Below are 22474 nucleotides of genomic sequence, written 5' to 3' on the forward strand. Positions count from 1 at the left end.
TCATCGAAATCGTCAAATGTAATCGTATTTTAAATATAACGGATGATGAATTTTCGATCTTTTTTTTTACTCAGCTTCATCAAGTATTTATACTACCGCAACTGACTTTGAAGTCTTGTGCAAGAACAGCTTGTCAAACGATGTGATGGGCTGAATTTAAATATTGTGTTCTACACAGGAACTTTTTTTTTTGTGTGCGAAAATCCGAAGTTATGAAAAGAATATCTGAAGAAGTTAGCGACAACCCTTTCTGATCTCTAAGTATCTTAACGTGACACGCGACGCATCGTTGGAAACTACTGTCTTAATTAGAGCTATACTTCGGTATAACGTCCCCTCCTCGGGACCGAGTAAGAATGACTTCATCAGCGGGGTGACATAATAACGAATAATTTTTTTTACAAATTGTACTAGCAGGACCAAAAAAAACAAAAACAAAAAAAAACTGACGCTATAGGCGGAATGATGTTAAATGTGGTCAAAGTTACACTGAATTCTTACCGATCATGATATTCTCTAGATGTTCCGTATCACCCTAAAATACAGCGGCTCCATTTTTAAAATCCCTGTTCGTGTATTTATTATCAATTGCATATCTAAGTTTTCGTCTCGATAAACTAAATTAGTTCCTACGATTTGAACGGTATAAAAAAATATAAAAACGATTTTAAATAAACCAAAAAAAAGATTTTTTGCTTCTATCACATACTAAACTATATGTTGCATAATCTCTATAGTAGATTGATTACAGAAATAGAATAGCAATTCGATTATAATGTTACGACATGGGAAGTGACAAATTGTTGTGGAAGTGAACAATAGAAAAGGATTTGGTCGCACAGGGCACGACAAAATTTATCTTTGTCGCACAGGGCACGTAACCAGAAAAAGGAAGCGTTTCACTTTTTCGTGATGTTTTCTCTCCCTCACTTACGTCGCTATTGAAGTTTCACTTTGAAAAAATTGGGGTAGGCTGTGTCACATAGACACGGCAGCGGGTTTTGACGTGAATACGTTTTTTGTGTGACATAATGAAATTATGTCAGTATCATCGTGTTTGTCTTTGGAATATCTATCAAACGATACAAATGGCGTCTATTTTCATTGTGAACTGCTCACATATAGCGGAAAACAATTAGTAACGAATCAGGGCAGCTTACCTGGTACCCAGACGATAAGAGATATTAAAATACAAATACAAATACAAATACCACGCCACAACAGGCAAATTGCCCAACGAGGTGGCTGACTTAAGAACATCATGGATCCCCGAGCCATTTTTTGGAGGCCCTACCTACTACTGCTACACCCCACATGCACCCCCCCCCGCGAAACCCCCCAACGAATGCGGGAACGTGCGTGTACGTGTAGTGCAACCTGACGTAAAGTTTGTTTCTGTGTAATGCTTGTTATGTGTAGTGCTGTCATCTGCCCCCAGTTTTTTTTTCTAACTATGAGTGAAGTGTTATGATTGAACGATTTATCGTTGTAGGACTGTTGCTCTCTGTGGCGAGACTTTTTACGGGGAGATCGGCTCGCATTTGCGCCTTGAAGTTGGGAACCACAGAAAACCAACTTCAGCCGACCACCACTGTGGGGTTCGAACCCGGATCCTCGCATCACGAGTCCGGCACTATAACCACTCGACCACCACAGCGGGTACTATCAGTCTGGAACAAAACCGGAGTGATATCATTTATTTGTCTTTGCAATGTGCATTTGGCGATTTTAACTTGCGGTGGGTACTTGTACCTGAGGCATCAGCGTTTAAAGAATTTCGTCACGCAACTTTTTGAGAATGCTCCCAGTATTGTCAAATGATTTAAAGTAAAAAAAAAATTTAGAAGAAAAAGTATTTAGAAAAAAAAAATTGTTTCGAACTGCAATATTACTGGGATATTTGAATTCAAAAAACCCTTGAAAAGGTGAGAAAGAACAGCATAATGAGCTTTTAATTTATGCTGTTCTTCAACTCAAAAATTTTGAAATCAAATACCTCAACGAATATTGCACTTAGAAACATGAAATTTTTTTGTTGCCCTTGAGAAGCGTGTCCGGAAAATTCACCGCCATCAATTCACCGACAACAATTCACCGCCGGAAAATTCACTGACCAACAATTCACCGCTAGGAAAATTCACCGCCATGCAATTCACCGCTAGGAAAATTCACCGACCGACAATTCACAGCCATGCAATTCACCACTAGGAAAATTCATCGCTAGGAAAATTCACCGACTGGCAATTCACCGACAACAGTTCAATGCGAGGGAGTGAGCGATTGAGTTACTGAGTGAGTGAGTGACCCAGTGAGTGACTGAGTGACCGAGTAAGTGATTGAGTGACCGAGTGAGTAAGTGATTGAGTGACCGAGTGAGTAAGTGATTGAGTGACCGAGTGAGTAAGTGATTGAGTGACGGAGTGATTGATCCAGTGACCGAGTCAGTGATTGAGTGACCGAGTGAGTGAGTGACTGAGTGACCGAGTAAGTAAGTGATTGAGTGACCGAGTAAGTAAGTGATTGAGTGACCGAGTGAGTGAGTGACCCAGTGAGTGACTGAGTGACCGAGTAAGAAAGTGATTGAGTGACCGAATGAGTGAGTGACCCAGTGAGTGACCGAGTAAGTAAGTGATTGAGTGAGTGAGTGAGTGACCGAGTAAGTGATTGAGCGGGTGACTGAGTGACCCAGTAGTGAGTGAGTGACCGAGTGAGTGAGTGAGTGACCGAGTGAGTGACTGACCCAGTGAGTGACTGAGTGACCGAGTGAGTGACTGACCCAGTGAGTGACTGAGTGACCGAGTAAGTAAGTGATTGAGTGACCGAGTGAGTAAGTGATTGAGCGGGTGAGTGAGTGATCCAGTAGCGACTGAGTGACCGAGTGAGTAAGTGATTGATCGAGTCAGTTATTGAGCGGGTGAGTGAGTGACCCAGTAGTGACTGAGTGGCCGAGTGAGTAAGTGATTGAGCGAGCGAGTAAACCTGGATCAAGTACGGATGTGAATTACAATTTTTCATTTACTTTGCTGACGTATATAAACATAAGCTAAGCACAGCAGATTCCCAGCACAGCATTTTATAGTACGAAAAATTAAAGTTAATTTCAATTTACTATACACGATTATCGTTTTCACGAAAATAACTGTGGCAGTGTCCGACACTAACGCTATCTTTTTTTTTATGCGAAGTACGCCGTGTTATTTGCTTGTAGAACGTCTAGTAGTGAAGCATATTCAATATCTCATTGCGAGAAGAACAAGATTTAATATATCTGATAAGAAGACTCTGTGAACTCTATATGACTTCATTGTATATCACAATAATGTTGCAAACAGAAATTATTACTTTGGGACCCTCGCGTGCAATCACGTTGGGCAAACTGCTATTCGATATTTAGCAAGTTCTATAGTATGTATATTGTGAAACAACAAAAATGATGAGCAATGGAGAAAATGATAGTGGGAGTATGAACTCAAAAAACAAATAGAAGAAAATTTTAGATTCCGTATCGAATTGTTTTAAATTTTGAGGGTTGGTAACTTTTGAGGATTCCAAAAAGTCAAAAACTATTAAGTATATGCTTAATATACCACATGCGAGCCAGGTACCCATGGTGCGTTAACAGCACTATGGGGCCACTGAGAAGTTGATGTTCGGGGACTCCAAAGTTCCAAAATACCAGTTAATAGAGATACCACAGTTCATCAAACATCACAGTTCATCGCTACAATTGATCACTAATACTTGAACTACTCATGTTTGAAATTGGTTGATAAAAACCCGTGAGTGGAAGGGTTCATTTCGAAATTTTTTGTCATTGCAAGTTTTCTTCTGACGCAACGGTTACAAAGATAATCTTGCAGACAACAATTTGAAACAGTCTGTACACCAATATCAATATGTTCATTAAAGTCATCAGTGAAGCACCATAGGAATTGCATAGGAATTGCTCAAAGATAAAAAAATATACAAACCATCTCCAGTACAGTAATAGCCTTGGAATTTCTTGAAGTATGTAACCTCAAAGCGTTCAATCGAACCGTAAACAGTTCTCATCATACCTGGCCAGGGCTTTTCAAATACCTAAAATAAAGAAAAAAATTGAGAATCTCACACGATAGATGGGAAACTTCTAGGTTGTCAAGTCTAATCAGTAACCCTATACTAAATAGTGAGCTATCTAAAATGATATATAAAACTTCTGATTCTAAATACCGCGTCATTACAGGTTAAAGGCTGTAGATGCGCTTGGAATACTCACGAACAAAAACTTGAGAAATGGTGCAAGTCAAAGCATGATTTTGGCGTCACAGATTTAGACAAAATTTATTTGGATCAATAGGTGTCGGAAGCGTTTCGAAACTGTGGGTGCTCATTTTTAGCTTTATGTAGGGAATTTTGATTTTTAGATCAATTCTGGGGTGCTCAGACCCATGCCATAAATTAACGTGGGTGATCTAGCACTCACAGCATCCCCGGGTCTGACGCCAGTGGCACCGGTGAGTGCTCAGCTTCAGATTTAAATAGAGGATTTCGACTTCTGTATGAAAAGCTTACAGAACGGTTTAAAAAAATATTGTAATTTTTTTAAAAAGTTTATATAAAATTTTACAATAAATATCGTGCTCATCACCAGGCTCAGTGGTTGCTTTCCGCCACTGCAACCCCGATTCTAACGTCATTGTTAGGACCCCTGAGTCTAGCCAGTATCTCCTAGAGATAGAAGGCCTCTGCACTGTTTGCCATAAACGTCGTTCAGACTACCTAGCAAGTTTTCCACATTTTCAAACACAGCATCCTATTTCGTTTCTTCTTATTTTGGCGTAGAATCTTCCTGATTGACTCACAAATACCGCATAGTGATTGGATGTGGGGCATAGAAATCGCCACTTCTGAGCCCGATCATTTCTTTTCCTCACAACGATGATCTGGCACGAGCAGGGAATTTTTTTCCTCTGAATATTCTGTGGGAAAATGGACTGACGTCACAAGCAGACTGCGGAGGTGCTGGTTAGCCCAGGGTAGAACTCCGCGCTGGCGCATGCGCCATTTTGGCCCTTGGTAGCGCGCTGCTCAATGTTATCTTACCGTAGGATCCTTTAGGACGTCTTCCTTTTTATTAATATTATTAGCGTTTTTGAATCATTTTTGTCAATTTTTTTCGAAATTACTGCAAAAATTCCGTGATTTTCGGCTCCAGAATGTTGAAATTCGGATAAAAAAGGGATTTCTAGAGTTTTATAAGGACAAATGCAAGAATCGCGAACTGTGCATTAGAGCGCCAAGTTCCTCACGGAAACGGAGCTTCCCTAAGTAAGTGAAATTTAATTATTTTTTGAATTAAAATTTTTTACAACATACATTTTTTACATATTTATGATACATATTTGTGATAATGTTGTTAAATTTTAGAACTAAATGATATTAATGAAAGTAAAAAAATCAGTGGAAAATAGCAGACGATATTTGGCGCCATAATTTTGTGTTGTGTGTAGCATAAGAGTTACGGTGATTTTAATATGCGCAATAATTTTCTGGTTTTTCTATTCCGTGAAATTTTGGAGAAATAATGCGTAAATAGAGGATTTTTAACGAACAGAACTAGTTGAATCCTGGATTTATTGTAAGTTAATCCTGAAACATTTCTGATTGCTTACGATTTTGATTCCTAGTTTGGCGAGTTATCGCTACTTAGTAACGACCTATAGCTGTTTCAGACAAGTTATTTTATTATGCGTTTAAAGCAAATGACATGTTTGAATCGTAAATAGTTTATAAATTTTGAGATTTTTAATTAACAAAACAAGTAGAAATCGAATTAATTGGACGTCAGCCCCGCAATCTTGCTTGATCACTCAAGTGAGCTTTTCCGATTTGGCGACTTATCGCTTGTACATTGAGAGTATTCCGTGGAATTAAAAATAAATGTAATAGTAAAAAACTTTTTCAGTTTATTTTCCTTTCTGTCCGTATTATTTCTTTTTTACAATAAGCAACAAAATTATGTGTTTGTTAGTAATTGTTAGTGTTACAGTACTGAGCAAATTTAAGGGACCATTTATCAAAGATATTTCAAGGGGCTATATATATATAGCCAAATTAAGTACAGTGGAGCCTCAATATGAGATATGATTTTCAGGTCATTGTTATCAGTCATAATCTCCCAAGCATTAGTCCAGGAAAATGAATTAAAAGGATCCCCCCCCCCCTATGTTAGATAGGGTTTTTCACCACAACTTTATTTTTAAAAACTTCTTTTTCACATATTTTTATAGATGTACAAAATGTTTCAAAGCTTATTCATTCTACTCTTAATCTTCACTTCGAGACAATGCCATAATTTGGGAAGGGTTAAAGTTTATGCTGTTTTTTTTTTTTTTTTTTTTTTTTTGTGGTGGTGGTGATGGTGCAAAGGTGCTTATATCACTTGTTAGATTACAGGTAAATATATGCTGTTTAATGTGTATTTAATGTTGTTAGTGTTCAATTGAAATTCAAATGCTTTATTCTGAAACAGCTTCAGACAATTTCTTATCACTTTTACTTAAAATAATCATTTGAAAATAACTATTAAAACTTGTATAAGTGTCCATTGTTCAGAGATAAATTACTGAAATTCTTATTCCAAAGAACTGCCGCAGAGATATTTTTTGCATTTAAAAGAGGCGTCTCTTAAAAGGAGGTTTGGCTGTATTTCAGTTGACAAAGAGCTGTACAATAGGAAGCAATTAGAAATATATGTCATAGAATTTACTATATAGTCTAATGTATATTTATTGGTACATGTTAAGCGATATGAACTTTTTTTGTTTGGCATTGTTTTTTTTATCTTGATTTAAAACAGTCATTTTTTTAATTCATTTTTTCAAATCAGGTACATTTTAAAGAAAGCCTATTTCAGCTCACAAAAGGCAAGAATGACTGGAAGAAGTTGAAGAAAACTGCTGTGTCCCATAGTTCCAGGTTCCCAATCCTCCAAAACCTCTCACTCCTCAACAGAAAAAGAATATAGGCCTTCCCAAAATTTCTGAACAGACAGAAAGACATGACCACTGACAGCCCAGAGAGACCATCTTGGGATGATTTACGCTCTTTCCCAAAGGAAAAAGTCCTGAGCAATGATTTGGTATGTAATGTGTTCGAATAACCTTATTTTCTCTGTTCTCTTTATTATAAAGCCAGAAAATGAACAATTAACTGTTTTGTTTAGTGCGGTTCATATCCTCAAGGGGACACAGGATTTCATGCAAGGCATATGCAGTGATTACTCTGCTAAATTATTTAGAATTAGTTTAATGGTAATGTTTTAAAATGTGCATCATATGTTTAGCTTGCATCATTATCTTGCATGGAAAATGCTTTTAAATTTTTCATACACACTGAGTTTTGAAGCAAAAAACTTGCACGTTAAATTTTGCCTCTGCAAAAACATAGTTGTTTTGTACGCATGATTAAATGAGTAATTTTTACTTAGATCTATGGCTTGTGCTTCCTTCCAAAGGATATGAATGTGGAATTTCAATGAATTAGGAGTTCTAAGAAATTATGAAGGAAAGTATCTTTTTTTTTTTTTTTTAAATTTTCAAATTTTTTGCAATATTCAAAATTTTTAATTTCCTGTGAATCTCAAAGATTCTAGTTCCTTCTATAGCCCTAAGTTAGTTTAGTAAGTGTGGAAAATTTCATAATAATTGGTCTAATCATTTTTGTGTAATCGTGTCCGCAATTGCAAAAATTGACGTTTCGCGAAAAAGGCATTCAAAGATTGTGAATTATGAATTTTGATGAAATTATTTTTTCCTCAAAACCATAGATACACGAAAATAACCTCAATATTCAAAAATATTATTAGTTTTTAATATTGCCAGCAGGGCTGTCATTTCAACTTTTTCCAAGGGGGGGGGGGCAAAGAGCATGTACTAAAGGTACGCATGTATATATATTTATATAGTAGTGTACTTTCAAAAGCCAGGGGGGCAACGGCCCCTCTCCACCCCCCCCCCTAAATGACGGGCCTGATTGCCAGCATGTTTGCTTTCTTTAATTTATCATTTTAGTGCTTAGCGAAGCCTGCAGTTTCAAATGCTCAACACAAAGCAAGTTAAAAAAAGCCACAGATTTGAGAAATAATAAAGCAAAAATTCACTTAATTTATTTTGCAGTCTGTATTTTACATTTAATATGTTCTGTGAGTAAAATTTGAGGGGAATTAGAAACTGATATAAGAAAGCTGACAAAAAAAAGAAAGTTAACTGGCATTGTAATCGTTGATTTGTTAATTTTTGACTTTGTGGTTAAAAAGTGACATTTTAATAGTGACATTTTGGTATATCATGGTAAGTGTAGTACAAAAAATATGAATACAATTATTTCAGAAAATAAGCATTAAGGTGTCCAATGTGTGCAAAAGATTTAGAAAGCATGAAAGAGTTTTCGACAACTGTCAGCAACAAATCTCGTTATACAGACGTACAAGCACATAACACATTATTATGATGGCAAGAAAAACGTGAAAATCAGGTTTCTCTCATTCACTGGTGGACACTTATTTCTGATGTCCATTACCACAACATCAGAACACGTGACTTTTCACAACTGATCACACATAATAATACTTCATGTAAATATGTATTATGAAATTTTCCCCGTTTCATGAAAATGGTTTTTATATTCATTGTCACTAATTATATTCATTCACTTTTATATTCATTCACACTAATGATGTTCACTGAAAATATGAACTGTTGCATGTGCACAAATTCAGTCTTTCTTGTATGCTCAATATATTCCCATTGTTGATATGTTTTCCTTTACCATCGCACAACCTAGATTACGTTAAAAGAAAACTCTATTCATGCCACTTATTTCTATTTCTATTGTAATTAATTGAAGGATAATTTCACTGAACAAAAAACAAATAATTATTTAGGAAAATATAATTGAAATAATAAACTGGTAATGTAACTAAGCTACTCAATCTAGGTACTGAAGTTATGAAATAGGCTCCCCCACTTTAGTGAGTGCGCAGGTGTAACTATTTATCACTCTATCAACATCATTTCACACATCCATTCCTCTGAATACGAGAAATTTGAGAAGTTTGAAAGATTCTAAAACTAAGTGAAATTTATCTGAACATCTTTACATAAATATATCTTTCTCGTACCTTTTTTGGTATCTTAAATACTTGTCTTTTTCATCTTTTAGTCACCTGTAATTTATATATTATTCTTTTAAATTTTTGGATGAGTAATGGTAAAATTCTGGAAATAGTTTGCTATACATATCGACATCTATCTATTGTACACAATGAATTACTGTGTGGTGTCAGAAAAAATTACATTATGCACTTACACTAATAATGTTATAGAGCCTCAGTGTCTTTATATTTTTAAGAAAAGTTCGTGTTTCATTTTTGCTCGTCATTGCTTATTTGTTTACTTTTTAGATGAGGAGAGAAAGCTTGGTTTGTAGGATACTAGCTACATACAAATATATTTATTAAAAGGAATCAATGTGTGTATTTTATTGGTGATTATTTATCCTAATGTTGTGATGCTTTTATACATTTATTAGAATTTTAAGATTGGCTTATTATTGGCCCAGGGCTGCAACTGGGGGGGGGGGCATGTGGGTCTGGTGCCCCAGGCGCTAGACCAGGCGGGGTGCAGAATTCATCCTTTAACTGTTTCTACATGCAAGAGGATACCAAAATTCTGGCTCGCCCGGGGGACAAAGTATTTTGTTGTGCCCCTGTATTGACCTATTGCTGGGGTCACAGATAACGAAATATGGGTATTTACCATTTAAGTGTGGACTATTTTTTGCCATAATTGTGTGTGTAATTTTCAATTTGCAGTTGTTGAGTTTTTATCTTGGCTCTCTTAAAGTATTGCTTTTGAATATATATATATATATATATATATTTATATATATATATATATATTTTTTTTTTTTCTTCTCCAGATAAATTGCTGTTGGGTCACGCAGTTTCAAGAAAAGAACTATATTTCTATTATTTAGGCATTTTTTTTTTGTAATTCAAAGTTTACTGGTACTCTAAAGCAGCAAAGTAATTAATTACTTAGTGTAGAAAAATATGTGAAATTGTGAATATGATATTTGCAAAATCTTGCTTTCATTAGTTATGTACATTATGTTGTAATATTCTTTTAATAAATAAATTCATTCACTCATTGAGCTCGTCAATTTACATTATTGAACCTGTGTGTGCTATTCAGAATTTGTAATATACTGAAGAAAATTCTGATAAAATAAATGCTCCTAAAGTATTTAAGAATTTTTTTACTAAATTTCCAATATCTAGAGGCAGTAGTTTATCAAACCCTTAACTTCACACAATCATTTAATATCCAGAAGAAATTTTCTTCATGTAATCTAAATTGACTATACATATTTTTGTATGCCGACTTTTATCCTAAAATTAAGGATCGGGGTAGGGGATATATAGGAATATTTTATTTTCACTAAAAACCTGAAAAAAAGTTAATTTTTTTTTTTGCTATATACTTTTGTGTTTAAGATTAATCACTTGATCGTGATCACACGAACTGTTACGAATTCAACCTATTGTTTACCAATAATTTCGTGAAACGTGATTTATTTCCCGTAGTAAAAATCTGTTCCTTGAAATTCCTCATTTCTCCCACAAATTGAATTTCCCATACGTATTTGCCACCCATTTTTAGGGCGCGGGGAAATCTGTTTGTTAGGTTGCTATGCCAGATTTACCGACGCGATTGTTTTTTCCCTCTGTTTGGCGGTCATTTCCGAAGCGACGATTTCGTGCAGCAACCCTGTTGGATTTCGGCGAGGACCAGAATGCCTGATGGTTCCGCTCGTATATGAAGGCGTCTTAGCCCAGGGTAATCAGTCAAATAGAGGGCTTCAAAATTATAAGCTTTCACAAATTCTCAATTTTTAGCTCTCGTTAATTGTTTTTTTTTCATTTCTTGAGTTATTGATCAATTTTCAGATGTTTTATTCGTTCATTTTGAATTATTTTATTCATTAATTTTCGATTGTTTCATTCATTAATTTTCGATTGTTTCATTCATTAATTTTCGATTGTTTTCTCATTAATTTTTCATTGTTTTCTCATTAATTTTTCATTGTTTTCTCATTAATTTTTCATTGTTTTCTCATTAATTTTTCATTGTTTTCTCATTAATTTCAAATTGTTTTATTCATTAATTTCAAATTGTTTAATTATTTATTTTTTAGCTTTAATTTTTCATCAATTTTGAATTTGCAATGAATATCGAATTATCACTTGTAATAGGTCAAAATTATCATTAGTTCTAAAGTTCCTTTTACATTAATTTCCATTTTTCCCTAATTTTTGGTATAGATATTTTTCAGCATTCCTGTGAACGTGTCGCCAAGTGGACACAGATGCGCTACCTGGTGACGTCTAATTTCATTATACCGAATTGTCATATTGTCATTAGTGGATCCCCACTCCTATAAAACATAGGGAACGCTACTTGACACGAAACAAAGATTCATAGAAATATACAGTGTGATTCGGAGATAGGAACGCAAACGCCATCCGGAGCCACTATAGGGAGTTGTTGGGTCACACACTTTTTAAAGCAATCCTGAACTTAGCAAGCACGAATTCGCAATTCTGACAACATAAATAGGTTAGGGGCCACTCATACACTCAGTACAGACATTCCAGCATAAACCAATTCTTTAGAAATTCCGCAAGGACTGCATGCTTGCTACAGTGGAACCTCTCATAACGGACGCTCCCCATTAACGGGCAACTCCCGTTAACGGACACTTTTCTGATCCCCGGTCCCGTTGAATAAGACTTTGATGTATTTCACTCCCCGTTAGAGGACACTCTTGATAGTGGACAAACTCTAATTTTTTTCCAAACTCTAATTTATTAATTTTTGGTCATAAACGGAGAGTTAATCTCATATTCAATGAAGATTATGTTTCATTCTCCAAGCTCGTATTAGTAAATATGATAAATATCCAGTTAATTGTTTAATTAACTAAACATAACTATGGCCTAGGATGGTGAATTCGAATGGTTATGTGTTGGATTCGTTTGTTGATAAGTGTGAAGAAAGTCAAAATTATAAGACTGACAATGCTATGAATGTTTTTATCTTCTTCACACTTATTTTAACTTAATTTTTATTGAAAAATATGTGTGATGCACGTATGATGTACGGGCAAAAATAATTAATTTATTTAATGAAGAGAAGAAATTCATAAAATTTTTTTCATCTTTATCAGATTTTACGACTTTATTCGGGAATTATGCATAATCAATGGCAAAACTTTTTTATCGAGACGATTGGTGATTATGCATAATCACCGGTGTATCACTTTTAGAGTGTAACATATGATATTAACATTGATCATCCACCGAGCATGAGTTTACTGTCGAATCGTTCTCAAAATGGCACGTCAAAAACACAAAAACGTTCCAAAACTGGCAGGCTTCTCTAGTAAAACACGTTGCCTACCCCCCTTGCGAACAGCGGTATATAACACCACCGACAGTGTGGTGATAATAAAAATTGACATTTCGGTACCGACAGTACCGTTACTAGTCAGTAACACTTTTTTCCTCCTTGGTACGAAACGTTTTCTTTCCCCTATGGTATTTGCAATACGGCATATTCAAAGGCGGTAAGAACGAAAGTGTCCTCATTGACTCCAAAAACTGGTAGAAAAGAACTTGCACTGAGATTTCTGTTCGTTTATTGACTTTCAGATAAAAATTTCATGATAAAAATATGTGGAGTTTCGGACACTCCAGATTATATTTTTTTTCAGTGAAAACAAACCCTCGGTTGGAGGGAAGAAAAGGTGACCCCCCCCCACCCCCGAAAGAATCCTGTTCACGCTACTGCTCGTTGCTCGTACATACATATGTAACATGTTTTGTGAAAAAACAGCCGGGTAAGAAATATATTCCATTCTTAAATTTGGATAAAAGTGAGGGGAAATGAAAATGCTATTTCTCTCATAAACAAAGCGGTCACTCAATTATGACGCAAACTGTGAGCTCTGCACTCCCTTCCCAGGGAAGCGCGGATCCATAGGGGAAGACTAATAATATTGGGAAAATTTGTCTGTCCCGTAAAATACGGGATTATCCGATGCACCTATAAAAAAAAAGCCGGGTACACACTGGACCCATTGACGTACGCAAAGGGGGGGGGTTGGGGTTCTACCCCCCGAGCCAAGATTACATTGGTATTTTGCAGGAAAAAACGTAACCGTAAAATTCTGCGTACGCCTATGACTGGACCAATATCTATTCGCAGAGCTGGAGATTTATTTATTTATATCCACAAAAGGCTGGTTGCATTTACATTGTGGGAAAATAGAAGGAAAAAAAGAAAAGAACACGATAAAAATCAAAAGAAAAGGACCAAATAATGACAAACTGCACATACATAGCGAGCATTAAATTAAAAAGGGTATCTGATCAAGAAACTCGAAATGCCAATGCTTGATAGTCGTTTGCCACATAACGTGTACGTCGGTGTAAAAGATTCCTGAATTTATAATATTCAACAATGATTATGTATAATTCCAAGTTCATTGGCAAATATGATAATCTGTCAATTAATTATTGGAAAACTATTATTGGATTAACTGAACATAACTCTGGTCCAGGATGATGATTCCGAATGGCAATGTTGGTTTTGTTTGCATATCTGTAGGTGTGAAAAGGCCAACATTACGAGATTGATAAAGGTTTTTATAGATATGTTTTTATCTTTTTCACACGTTTTTTAATTTGATTCAATTTTTATTGCAAAATATGTGTAGTGCACACATCATCTACGTGTGAAAATTATTAATTGCTTTAATGATGAGAAGAAAGGTTATAAATTTTTCCATATTTATGGAACTTTCCATTTTTATCAAGAAACATTTTATTTTCTGGATATGCTGAAGTGAAGTCGGAAAGAAAAGTCATATTGTCTTTGCCGGGACTCGAACCCAGGCCCTCTTGCGTACCGGGCAAGCATGCTACCATCTACACCACTGGAGACACGACCCTGCCTTCCTTATTTCACGCCCTGTGGCGTGAGGCACTGAAGTAGAGACATTAGTAGCCTCTCTTAACTTCAGGAATTGGCCTCCAGGTGGGACGGTTTAGAGAGATAGATGGCTTTTTCTCAGCCCAAGATATATCAAGGAAACATAAGAAAACGTAGTATGCTTACCCGGTACGCAATAGGGCGTGGGTTCGAGAGTCCCGGCGGAGACAAGATGACTTTTCTTTCCGACTTCACCTCAGCATAATATCCAGAAAATAAAATGTTTCCTTGATATATCTTGGGCTGAGAAAAGGCCATCTATCTCTTTCCATTTTTATTTGGGAATTATGCATAATCGCATGCAAAGTGATGAATGTAGTGAAGTAGTATGGGCCCCCCTTGCGCGGCAAGAGTGCCCCCCCCCCTTCCCCCCTGTTGTTGGTCGGGGGGTTTTGTTCGCCGCTAGGGGGCGCTACAGGTGCCATAGGCCTCCTCCCCCCTTTTTGTCCCCCCCATTGTTGGTCAGGAGCTTTGTTCACCGTCCAGGTGTTTTTTTCGCCTTTATGGGGGCTGTACCCGATTGTTAGTTATAGGGTTTTGTTCACCGTCCAGGTGTTAGGCTTCGCCTTTGTGGGGGCTGAACCTTGTCGTTAGTCAAGGGGGTTTTGTTCACCGTCCAGGTGTCGTTTTTGACGCTAGCTAAACTAGTTTTACTTTGGATTTGACGCCCCGCCCACCAATGTTAGTGGTTCTTAGGGAACCCCTCTGACCAATAGCGAAGCTGGTTCCCTGATTTCACTTAGTTAACCCCGTTTCTTTCAAATCTTTGTTCATGTTCTGTTCCTCTCATCATTTCTGCTCGATTGCTGTTACTGGTAAGACGGAGCTAAACGTTGATTACAAGGCTCAGATTCTGAAATCTCCGAAAAAAATATTAGATACATTAGAAAAAGAAGTCGAGTATTTGCCACCAGAACTTTCTAAAGTCGTCGTCTGTGGAAAAGAGTACCCAATACCACGACAGCATGCTGCTTATGGCGATAGTGGACTTACGTATTCTTTTAGCGGTCACAGATTGACAGCCAAGCCTTGGTTGCCAGTTCTCCAAGAGGTGAGAGATGTTATACAAACAGCTACGGGATGCCAATTCAATTTCGTCCTAATCAACCGCTATGCTGACGGGACTCGCCGAATCGGGAATCATCGAGACGATGAATCTGACCTGGAAGCTGATTATCCGATAGCAACGGTTTCTCTTGGAGCTGAAAGGAAGATGGTGTTCACCCGTATAGGTTTTGACTCTGTTACGTATACTCTTCAGCACAACTCCCTACTTACTATGAAAGCGCCAACCAATCGATTCTGGACACACGGGATTCCCGCCGCCCCTGAGGTGAAAGAAGCAAGAGTCAGTCTGACGTTCCGTAAGATGTACAACGATCCTGATGTTTCACCACCACCAATGAGAAAGTTAAAGATAAATGTGAAGGTAAGCTAATTTTCAAACTTTTCATTTATCTCAGAATGATTTTTTTATTTCTGAACTTCGATTGATGAGATTTACTGATATCCCTTTTTATATGTTATTATAGGTTGACGGTGCTTTTTCACCATCCGATGTGCCTCAGCATCATTACGAACTGGGTAATGAGGTCTACGTAAAGGTGTGCAAGTTCAGAAGTGATGTATATTGCCATTTGAGAAGATATACTCTATATGGACAAAAATATTACCCAACGAAAGATGGTATCACTCTCACGAAAGAGGACTTTATGGAACTATGTGACAGTGATGAGGTGATCCGACGATCTCTAACATCCGACAAGGGTGAGTACGAAAATTCCATTAACGATCCCGTAAAAGTGTGCGTTCTCGGTAAGACTGTTTTCATAGAGAAAGTCAGGGGTGTCTCCTCATGTATAGTGTTGTCTGAAGATCAGTGGAATAATTTAATTGTTACTGGAAACAACGTACTTTCTAGCATAACCCTGCTAGTGCATAATGACGCCGATTTATTATCGGTATATGACCCCCCACATCAAAGTTTAGAACTTGCAGAAGACCAGATTTCCATCCTCCACCAATTTGTGAAAGATGTATTCTGTGATTTTGTTTTTCGTATTTTATTCGGAAACGTTGATTGGAATGATTTCACCCTCGGTGCTTCAACGAAAGACTTTTATCGTGCACTTATGTACACGAACTTGGACGATTTCGCTTCCAAACTCAAGGACACTATCATATCAAACAATGATGAAAATGAAATTGTTGAATTTTCTGGTGACATACGTGTTGCAGACTATATCGATCTAAATTTTTTCAAAGCGATTCGTATTTCAGATTTGATTAAGGAGGCTGAACGACGATTTGTCCTTACACCGTATTCGCTCATGTATAATCCTTATTAGCCTTGTATCGATCATATTCATTGTATAACCTTTTTTACCAATCATATTAATAAATGTTTTCTTATTTTCAATTGGTCGTGTTTCATTTGCTTATTGTTTTTTTAAATAACCAACAAGACAATTTTTTTTTTAGACTAAATACTTTATTTCTGGAATATTAAACGTACAGCAAAATTTTTCTTTACATATTGATAAACACCAAAATCATTTCCTTTTCTGTTTAGTTTCTCAACAATGTTGTCTAAAGTTACATTTCTACTTCTCTGTATAACAAAGAACACGGCGTATTGTCCACAAACATTGGATGTAGGCGACTGTAAAGGAGTCGAGTTCCATAAAATGTTTTTATATCTTCTTGTAAACGATTCAATTTCTTTTCCGTAAGTCTCTGGTTTCTGTCCATAAGAATCGAAAAATTCCAAGGTGTTCTTGTCAGGAATGTTGATTGCCATCCAGTGAGAACCACGTTCCGTATGCTTATCCGTGTTAACAACCAAAGACGATGGATAGGTTTTTATATACGCTGGTAGTTTGTCACATGGAAACACACCTATGAAATACGGCGTTTCCCGTTCTAAGATTGTTTTTATTTGAGACGAATACATCTTTAGCTGCTGAAATCGTAGAGGATGTTTCGTGCTTGGTTTATCTCTATGACGTTATCGAACTCTAGATAGACAATGATTGAAACTGGCTGGATAAGAGGAGCTTTAAACTTTGTTTCTAGTCATAGATTACCATGTCTGATCAAATTGAAATGATCGCCTTGGCAGAGATCGGCACTCAGATCAAAGGGATAGATAGCATATCCCAAAGGGAATTCGTTTCTAGAGATGTCTATACCTCTGTCTTGACATGCTTTTTCAGTTCCTAAAAACAAACTGTGGTACGCTCTGGCATATAAACCTTGATCATATTGGGGTTCTAGAGGTTTAAAAGGTACAGGTTGTCCGTAAGTATACGCTGCTATGAAGTTAAGATCGTAATGTTTAAAATGGAATGGTGATTTGTTATACGATCCCGAAAAAGCGTCGTTGTCTACTAGTCCGACCACCACTCTTTTGGGTAATTGACCAACTACGACACTGTCTTGAACCCACGACATGCTTCCCTGATGTATCGAATAGACTTTACATATTACTCTGTCTATCGGATACTTGGCTGACGTATGACTTAGAGCCTTTGCATGTCCTACAAGCACACCAGGTGACACTTTCACATGTCTTATGTATAAACAAGCGTCACGTAGGATAACTTTGAAGTTTGCACCTATGTCTGGTGATAGCAGACAGAATTCCGGCTTGCTACGAATCATCTTTATTCTTAGAGAAACAAGATTCAGTAAGAGTCGCTGTTGACAGAATATGTCTCCGTGAATCGAACCTATCATGTCGACGGTCTCACTATCTTCGATGAACGCTGCGCGTTATTTTAGACCTTCGTTGGGAGTCGCTGACGTGGTATCCACAACATCCATTCTTCCGGCAGTGTCTTTATAAAATAGTTCTGTAGTCAGCTGACTGGTTTTACTTTCGTTACCGTGATTCAAAAGTTTTTCTATCATAGCCCTGTAGGGGTATGTGTTACTGGAAGACGATATGAGACGATCATTCAGAGAAACATCAACTTGGGAAAACAGGGATTGCAAGAACAGGTTCACAGGTGCAACTTTACTCTCTTTACTAAGAAAAGTCCCATCTCCTTTTACGACCTTAGCTTTCACGTGAATTAATGTTTGAGAGAGATCTAGATACTCGTCACCGCTTCCGCCAATGTTAAATTCCAGAGGGCCTCCATCGGAGACGTTTGAAAGCGGATAATAGGTGATCCATTTTCCACTTTCTATGGTGGTCTGCGTCCCGGGTAGAGCGAATAGATTGAGTTCGGATTTTGCCAAATGAGGTGAATCCTTCAAGAGAAAAGCCATCACGGATCAAAAATATCGTGTGTGTTCACGTCGGATCGTTTGGCTAAAATGATGCATTTCATCTTCTTGCGTTTCCTTTTATGTCCCGCTCCAAACATGGACCGAGTCTTGGCCACTGCTTTACCCGTCAGTATCTTACCAGCTTCACCCATTCTTCTCTTCGCAGCGATTTTGACGTTTTCACCTTTCATTACATCATCAACAATATCAGCACCAGAGCGTAAAATCTGTTTGCCTACAGTTTTAGCTCCTGTTTTCAGGAAAGGCATGGCTACTCTAAAAAGACTTCCAAATATGCTCCCTAGACCAAAACCTCTCTGAATCGCCAGGCCCGAATAATACGGCAGGCCTTGTCCGGCTTGTTGGACATAGTAGTCCTCAAACTGTTTAGTGCAACAATGGTAAGGAACCTTCATCTTTCGTATCTAATCCGTAAATGACAATCGATCGATAAGACCAGTGTTTTTATAAGAGCTGTCGCGTGCGGAAATGAAGAATAATAAGAATCGATTTTCCTCTACTGAAAGGTATATAATCTCCCGAACTGTCCCGAATTTCGATCTCTATAGTCTGGAAATCTTTTCGGGTTATGGGAAGATAGTGAGGCCTGTCATAATGTGAACTTATAACATCGTTATCTTTTCCTTGCACGCGAACGACTCTTAGTAGAGGAGCCTGGACGTCACCAACAACCTGAGGTTGTATGATATCTGAATAGACGTACAAAACGGGAAAAAACACGTTAGTGTCAGCAACGTAAGGACTTTCAATCGTTTCTTCGACCAGCATGGGTTCGAATCCCAGAAGCTCAGCAATACCGGATTTTAAAAGAAGTTTTGCACCATCTTTTATTGTAATTTTCACTTTCCGGGTGCTTTCATTGTAATTGAACAATATTTTGTTTCTTAAAGCAGGTATCTTCAGACTGCTCAAGAGATCTGGAACTGTCTCGTAATATCCAACTGGTACGTTTCTTCCTTGTAGCTTTCCATCACCTAGATCGAATCCAAACAGATTATTTTTCTCCGTTATATTAAACCACGTATGGGAATAAACAATTTCTGATAGGGCACATTCCCATTCACCAGTCAAAATTATGGGAAGCGGTAGTCTTGTGACAAAATGGGATGTAGTGTTTTGAGGATAGTATGACACTGAACTGTCGCTGGGAAGTGTTACATAGAACGACATCTTGTTGAATGACTGATAAATACGTGATCACCGTCATTTATATGCGCTTGAGATGAGGCACCCACGCATTGAAACGGTTGTCGTAGCCTTTAAATTTAACGTAATACTCCATTCTACCTCTTATTTTACGTCTTTTTAAAATTTTTTCTACTTGATAATATTCGCTCGGTTTCACTTTTTGTAACTCAGATTCGTAAAAAGTACCTTGAATAACTTCACCGTTAAAGTCGGCTATCCTGTACACTGGAGGGACTCGTTCGAGTCTCTCTTTAATAGTGAAAATTACGAACATACGAACCGTATCTCTAGTGTCAAACTTTAACTTTGTTTTCACGGGTTTCAAGATGTCCTTATACAATTCATTCCAAACAATCGATTGATTCTTATCAGTTAAGAGGATGGGTTTGGTTTTGATACTACGATGCCATGTGTTGTTATAGCTATGCATTAATTTGCTTAACACGTCTACATATCTATGCGTATTTCTGTGTGTGAAATATTTTAACGTTTTCTGTTTCAATGTTCTGTTAAATCTCTCGACGACAGAGGCTTTTTTCTCGCTCTCTGTTGAAAAATGTATGACACCCATGGATTTTAGATATGATTGCAGAGTTTTATTTTTGAACTCTTTACCCGCATCCGTCTGTAAATAATTGCATACACGATCCTTGAAAATTTTTCTGAACGCCTTGGTTACTTCTTTTCCGGTCTTATCTTTCAAGGGTATGGCCCAACCGAATTTTGATAAAATATCAATGCATGTAAGTATGTATTTGACGCCTTCTTGAACGCCTGCATGTCTACCAAATCAGCTTGAAATTGTTCGTTTATACCTCCCACTATCACTCGATTCCTTCTAAAAATTTTTCTCGAAGGTTTGTGCAAGGTATATGCCTCATTACCCTGTAATAATTCTTTGACGTCTTTCAGAGTCACATTGATATCGTTTTCTTTCAGACTCTTGTGAAACGCATTGATTCCTCCGAAACTGGATGGTTCGGAGGGATTTGTGTATTTATCCATATTTTTTCAAAATCTGATATTCTTTTCCTGAATCTTATTACATCTTCAACCCGAAATCCTCTTCTATCTTCGCACCCAACTATGAATGTTGTTACGTTATCACTAAAACACACCCGTTTCTTACTACTGTTCATTAGCAAATGATGTTATTATTATATCGCGTGTGATTAAATACCAGTTCTTTAGCTTTTTCCTTTTGTTTCGGAGCGGTTTTTCGAATGATCATGTTCTCGATACTGGGTCTCGCATCTTCTTCTTCTTTTTTCCTCTTCTTCTTTTCCCCTAAAATTTCAACATCTTTATTTTCTGCAACTGCTAGGTATTTTTGCAATACCTGTAGATAATGTTTCGCTTTTTCATCATCTCTCAGCCCTTTCTTCTTGAGGACACTGTTGATATCATCATCTAACTTGCTTAATTGTTGTTCAACAGCATTAAGGTGTCTATCTACCGAAACGATGACGTATTTTTTAGCGTGTTCCATTTACGAGAGAAGAGATAACGGATATTGCGGCTGGTAAAAGCAGGCTGAGAAAGCCGTTACCTCTCTGGACTAAAATACGTCGTTTTTTATATAACGGTAGATTCTTCTTGGACAAAGTTCTCAGACTCCTCTTGTGTCTAGTGAGTTTTCGTGATAGGAACATTTCCTTTTAACACGTTCAGACAAACTTCGCATAGAGCTTTTATGACACCGTTGCTACTTCTCTTTATCAGAGCAGTGCGTTTTCTGCCTCTACAACAGGTTAGCTGTTTAAGAGTCTCTAAATTTTGCTGTATACACCTCGACATCTCGAACGTTACTGACAGTCGAAATCTTGTATGATGAGGCGATTAGTTAATCGAATCCATCTTTTTTCAGAGCAATGCCTTGTCTAGTAGGGTACCATTTTCTCTTGTAAAAGTTGAATTTCCGGACATGAATGAGGATCGCTTTTTTGTAGCTGCAAACTTGAGCAAGGGTTGTATCTCCAATCATGTAAGAATGGTCTGGTAAGTTTTCTACCTGGAGCTGACCCTGTGAAAAGAAAGAAAAATCGTTAAAACATGACTCGTACACAAATACAACTATTGTGATACATTTAAACCTACTCGGAATAAATAAAAAAAAATGAAAAACAAAATATTACGTTACAAAATAAAATAACTAACCTCGGTTTTCAATTTCTTTGCTGGAGGACTTGAATAGGCCATAATTCAAACGTATGTCTTTTCATTTGCAGAACTCGAGCAGAAATGATGAGAAGCATAGACTACGAACAAGGTTTCAAAGAAATAGGACACACTCAGTGTGTCAAGAAAACCTCGCATTTGGACGAATGAGGTCCCAGAGAACCACCCCCCCCTTTCCCCCTAGTTTTACCTTGGATTTTCAAATCCAAACTCAATCACAAAAGGCATAAGCTTTCGATTAATAATATAAATAAGAGAGACTAAAAAAATAAAACTGGTTTCCGATGTGATATGGTCAATAAAGTTCTAAGAGCGGACATTCTTCACGACATTTTAACCTTTATTCTTTCTTGCACATATGTTTTTAGAAGCTTCTCTCTTCATATGTGAATTCAATAAAATAATTATGCTTTAAGAAAAGGGATAAAAAAACTTGAAAATTATAAAAGTGATAAAAGCATTAAAAGCAGATAAGTGCTTCATACATTGGAACAAGAAAAAAATTTTACATTTACTTTTTACATAAAATTGTAAGATTTAACGTAATAAAATGGCTTTTCACGTACTTCGGTTATCACATTATAAAAAGAAATGCTTTATATTCTCAGGTTATTTTTTTTCCATGTGATATACATAATGGGCTAAATTTCGTTCTTCTAGTTTTTCATAGATATCGCAGTGGATTTCAAAGATTCACTTAATCGTTACGCTTT

At 36.9% G+C, this 22474-nt stretch overlaps 1 protein-coding gene across 1 annotated transcript in view; it reads right to left on the reverse strand.

The window, feature by feature from the left end:
* The window catches only part of LOC149080388 (acetyl-coenzyme A synthetase, cytoplasmic-like), a 1034375-nt gene that overhangs the window by 228692 nt on the left and 783209 nt on the right, over positions 1-22474 (reverse strand). The window contains exon 14 of the mRNA XM_089239527.1: positions 3972-4080. Within this exon, the coding sequence (XP_089095653.1) occupies positions 3972-4080 (109 nt within the window). The remainder of the gene's footprint in view (positions 1-3971; positions 4081-22474) is intronic.

This window comes from Pholcus phalangioides, unplaced genomic scaffold, assembly GCF_987345545.1.
Source record: "Pholcus phalangioides strain wild (caught in Gottingen) unplaced genomic scaffold, Ppha-v1.0 ptg000011l_1, whole genome shotgun sequence".
Lineage (NCBI taxonomy): Eukaryota > Metazoa > Arthropoda > Arachnida > Araneae > Pholcidae > Pholcus > Pholcus phalangioides.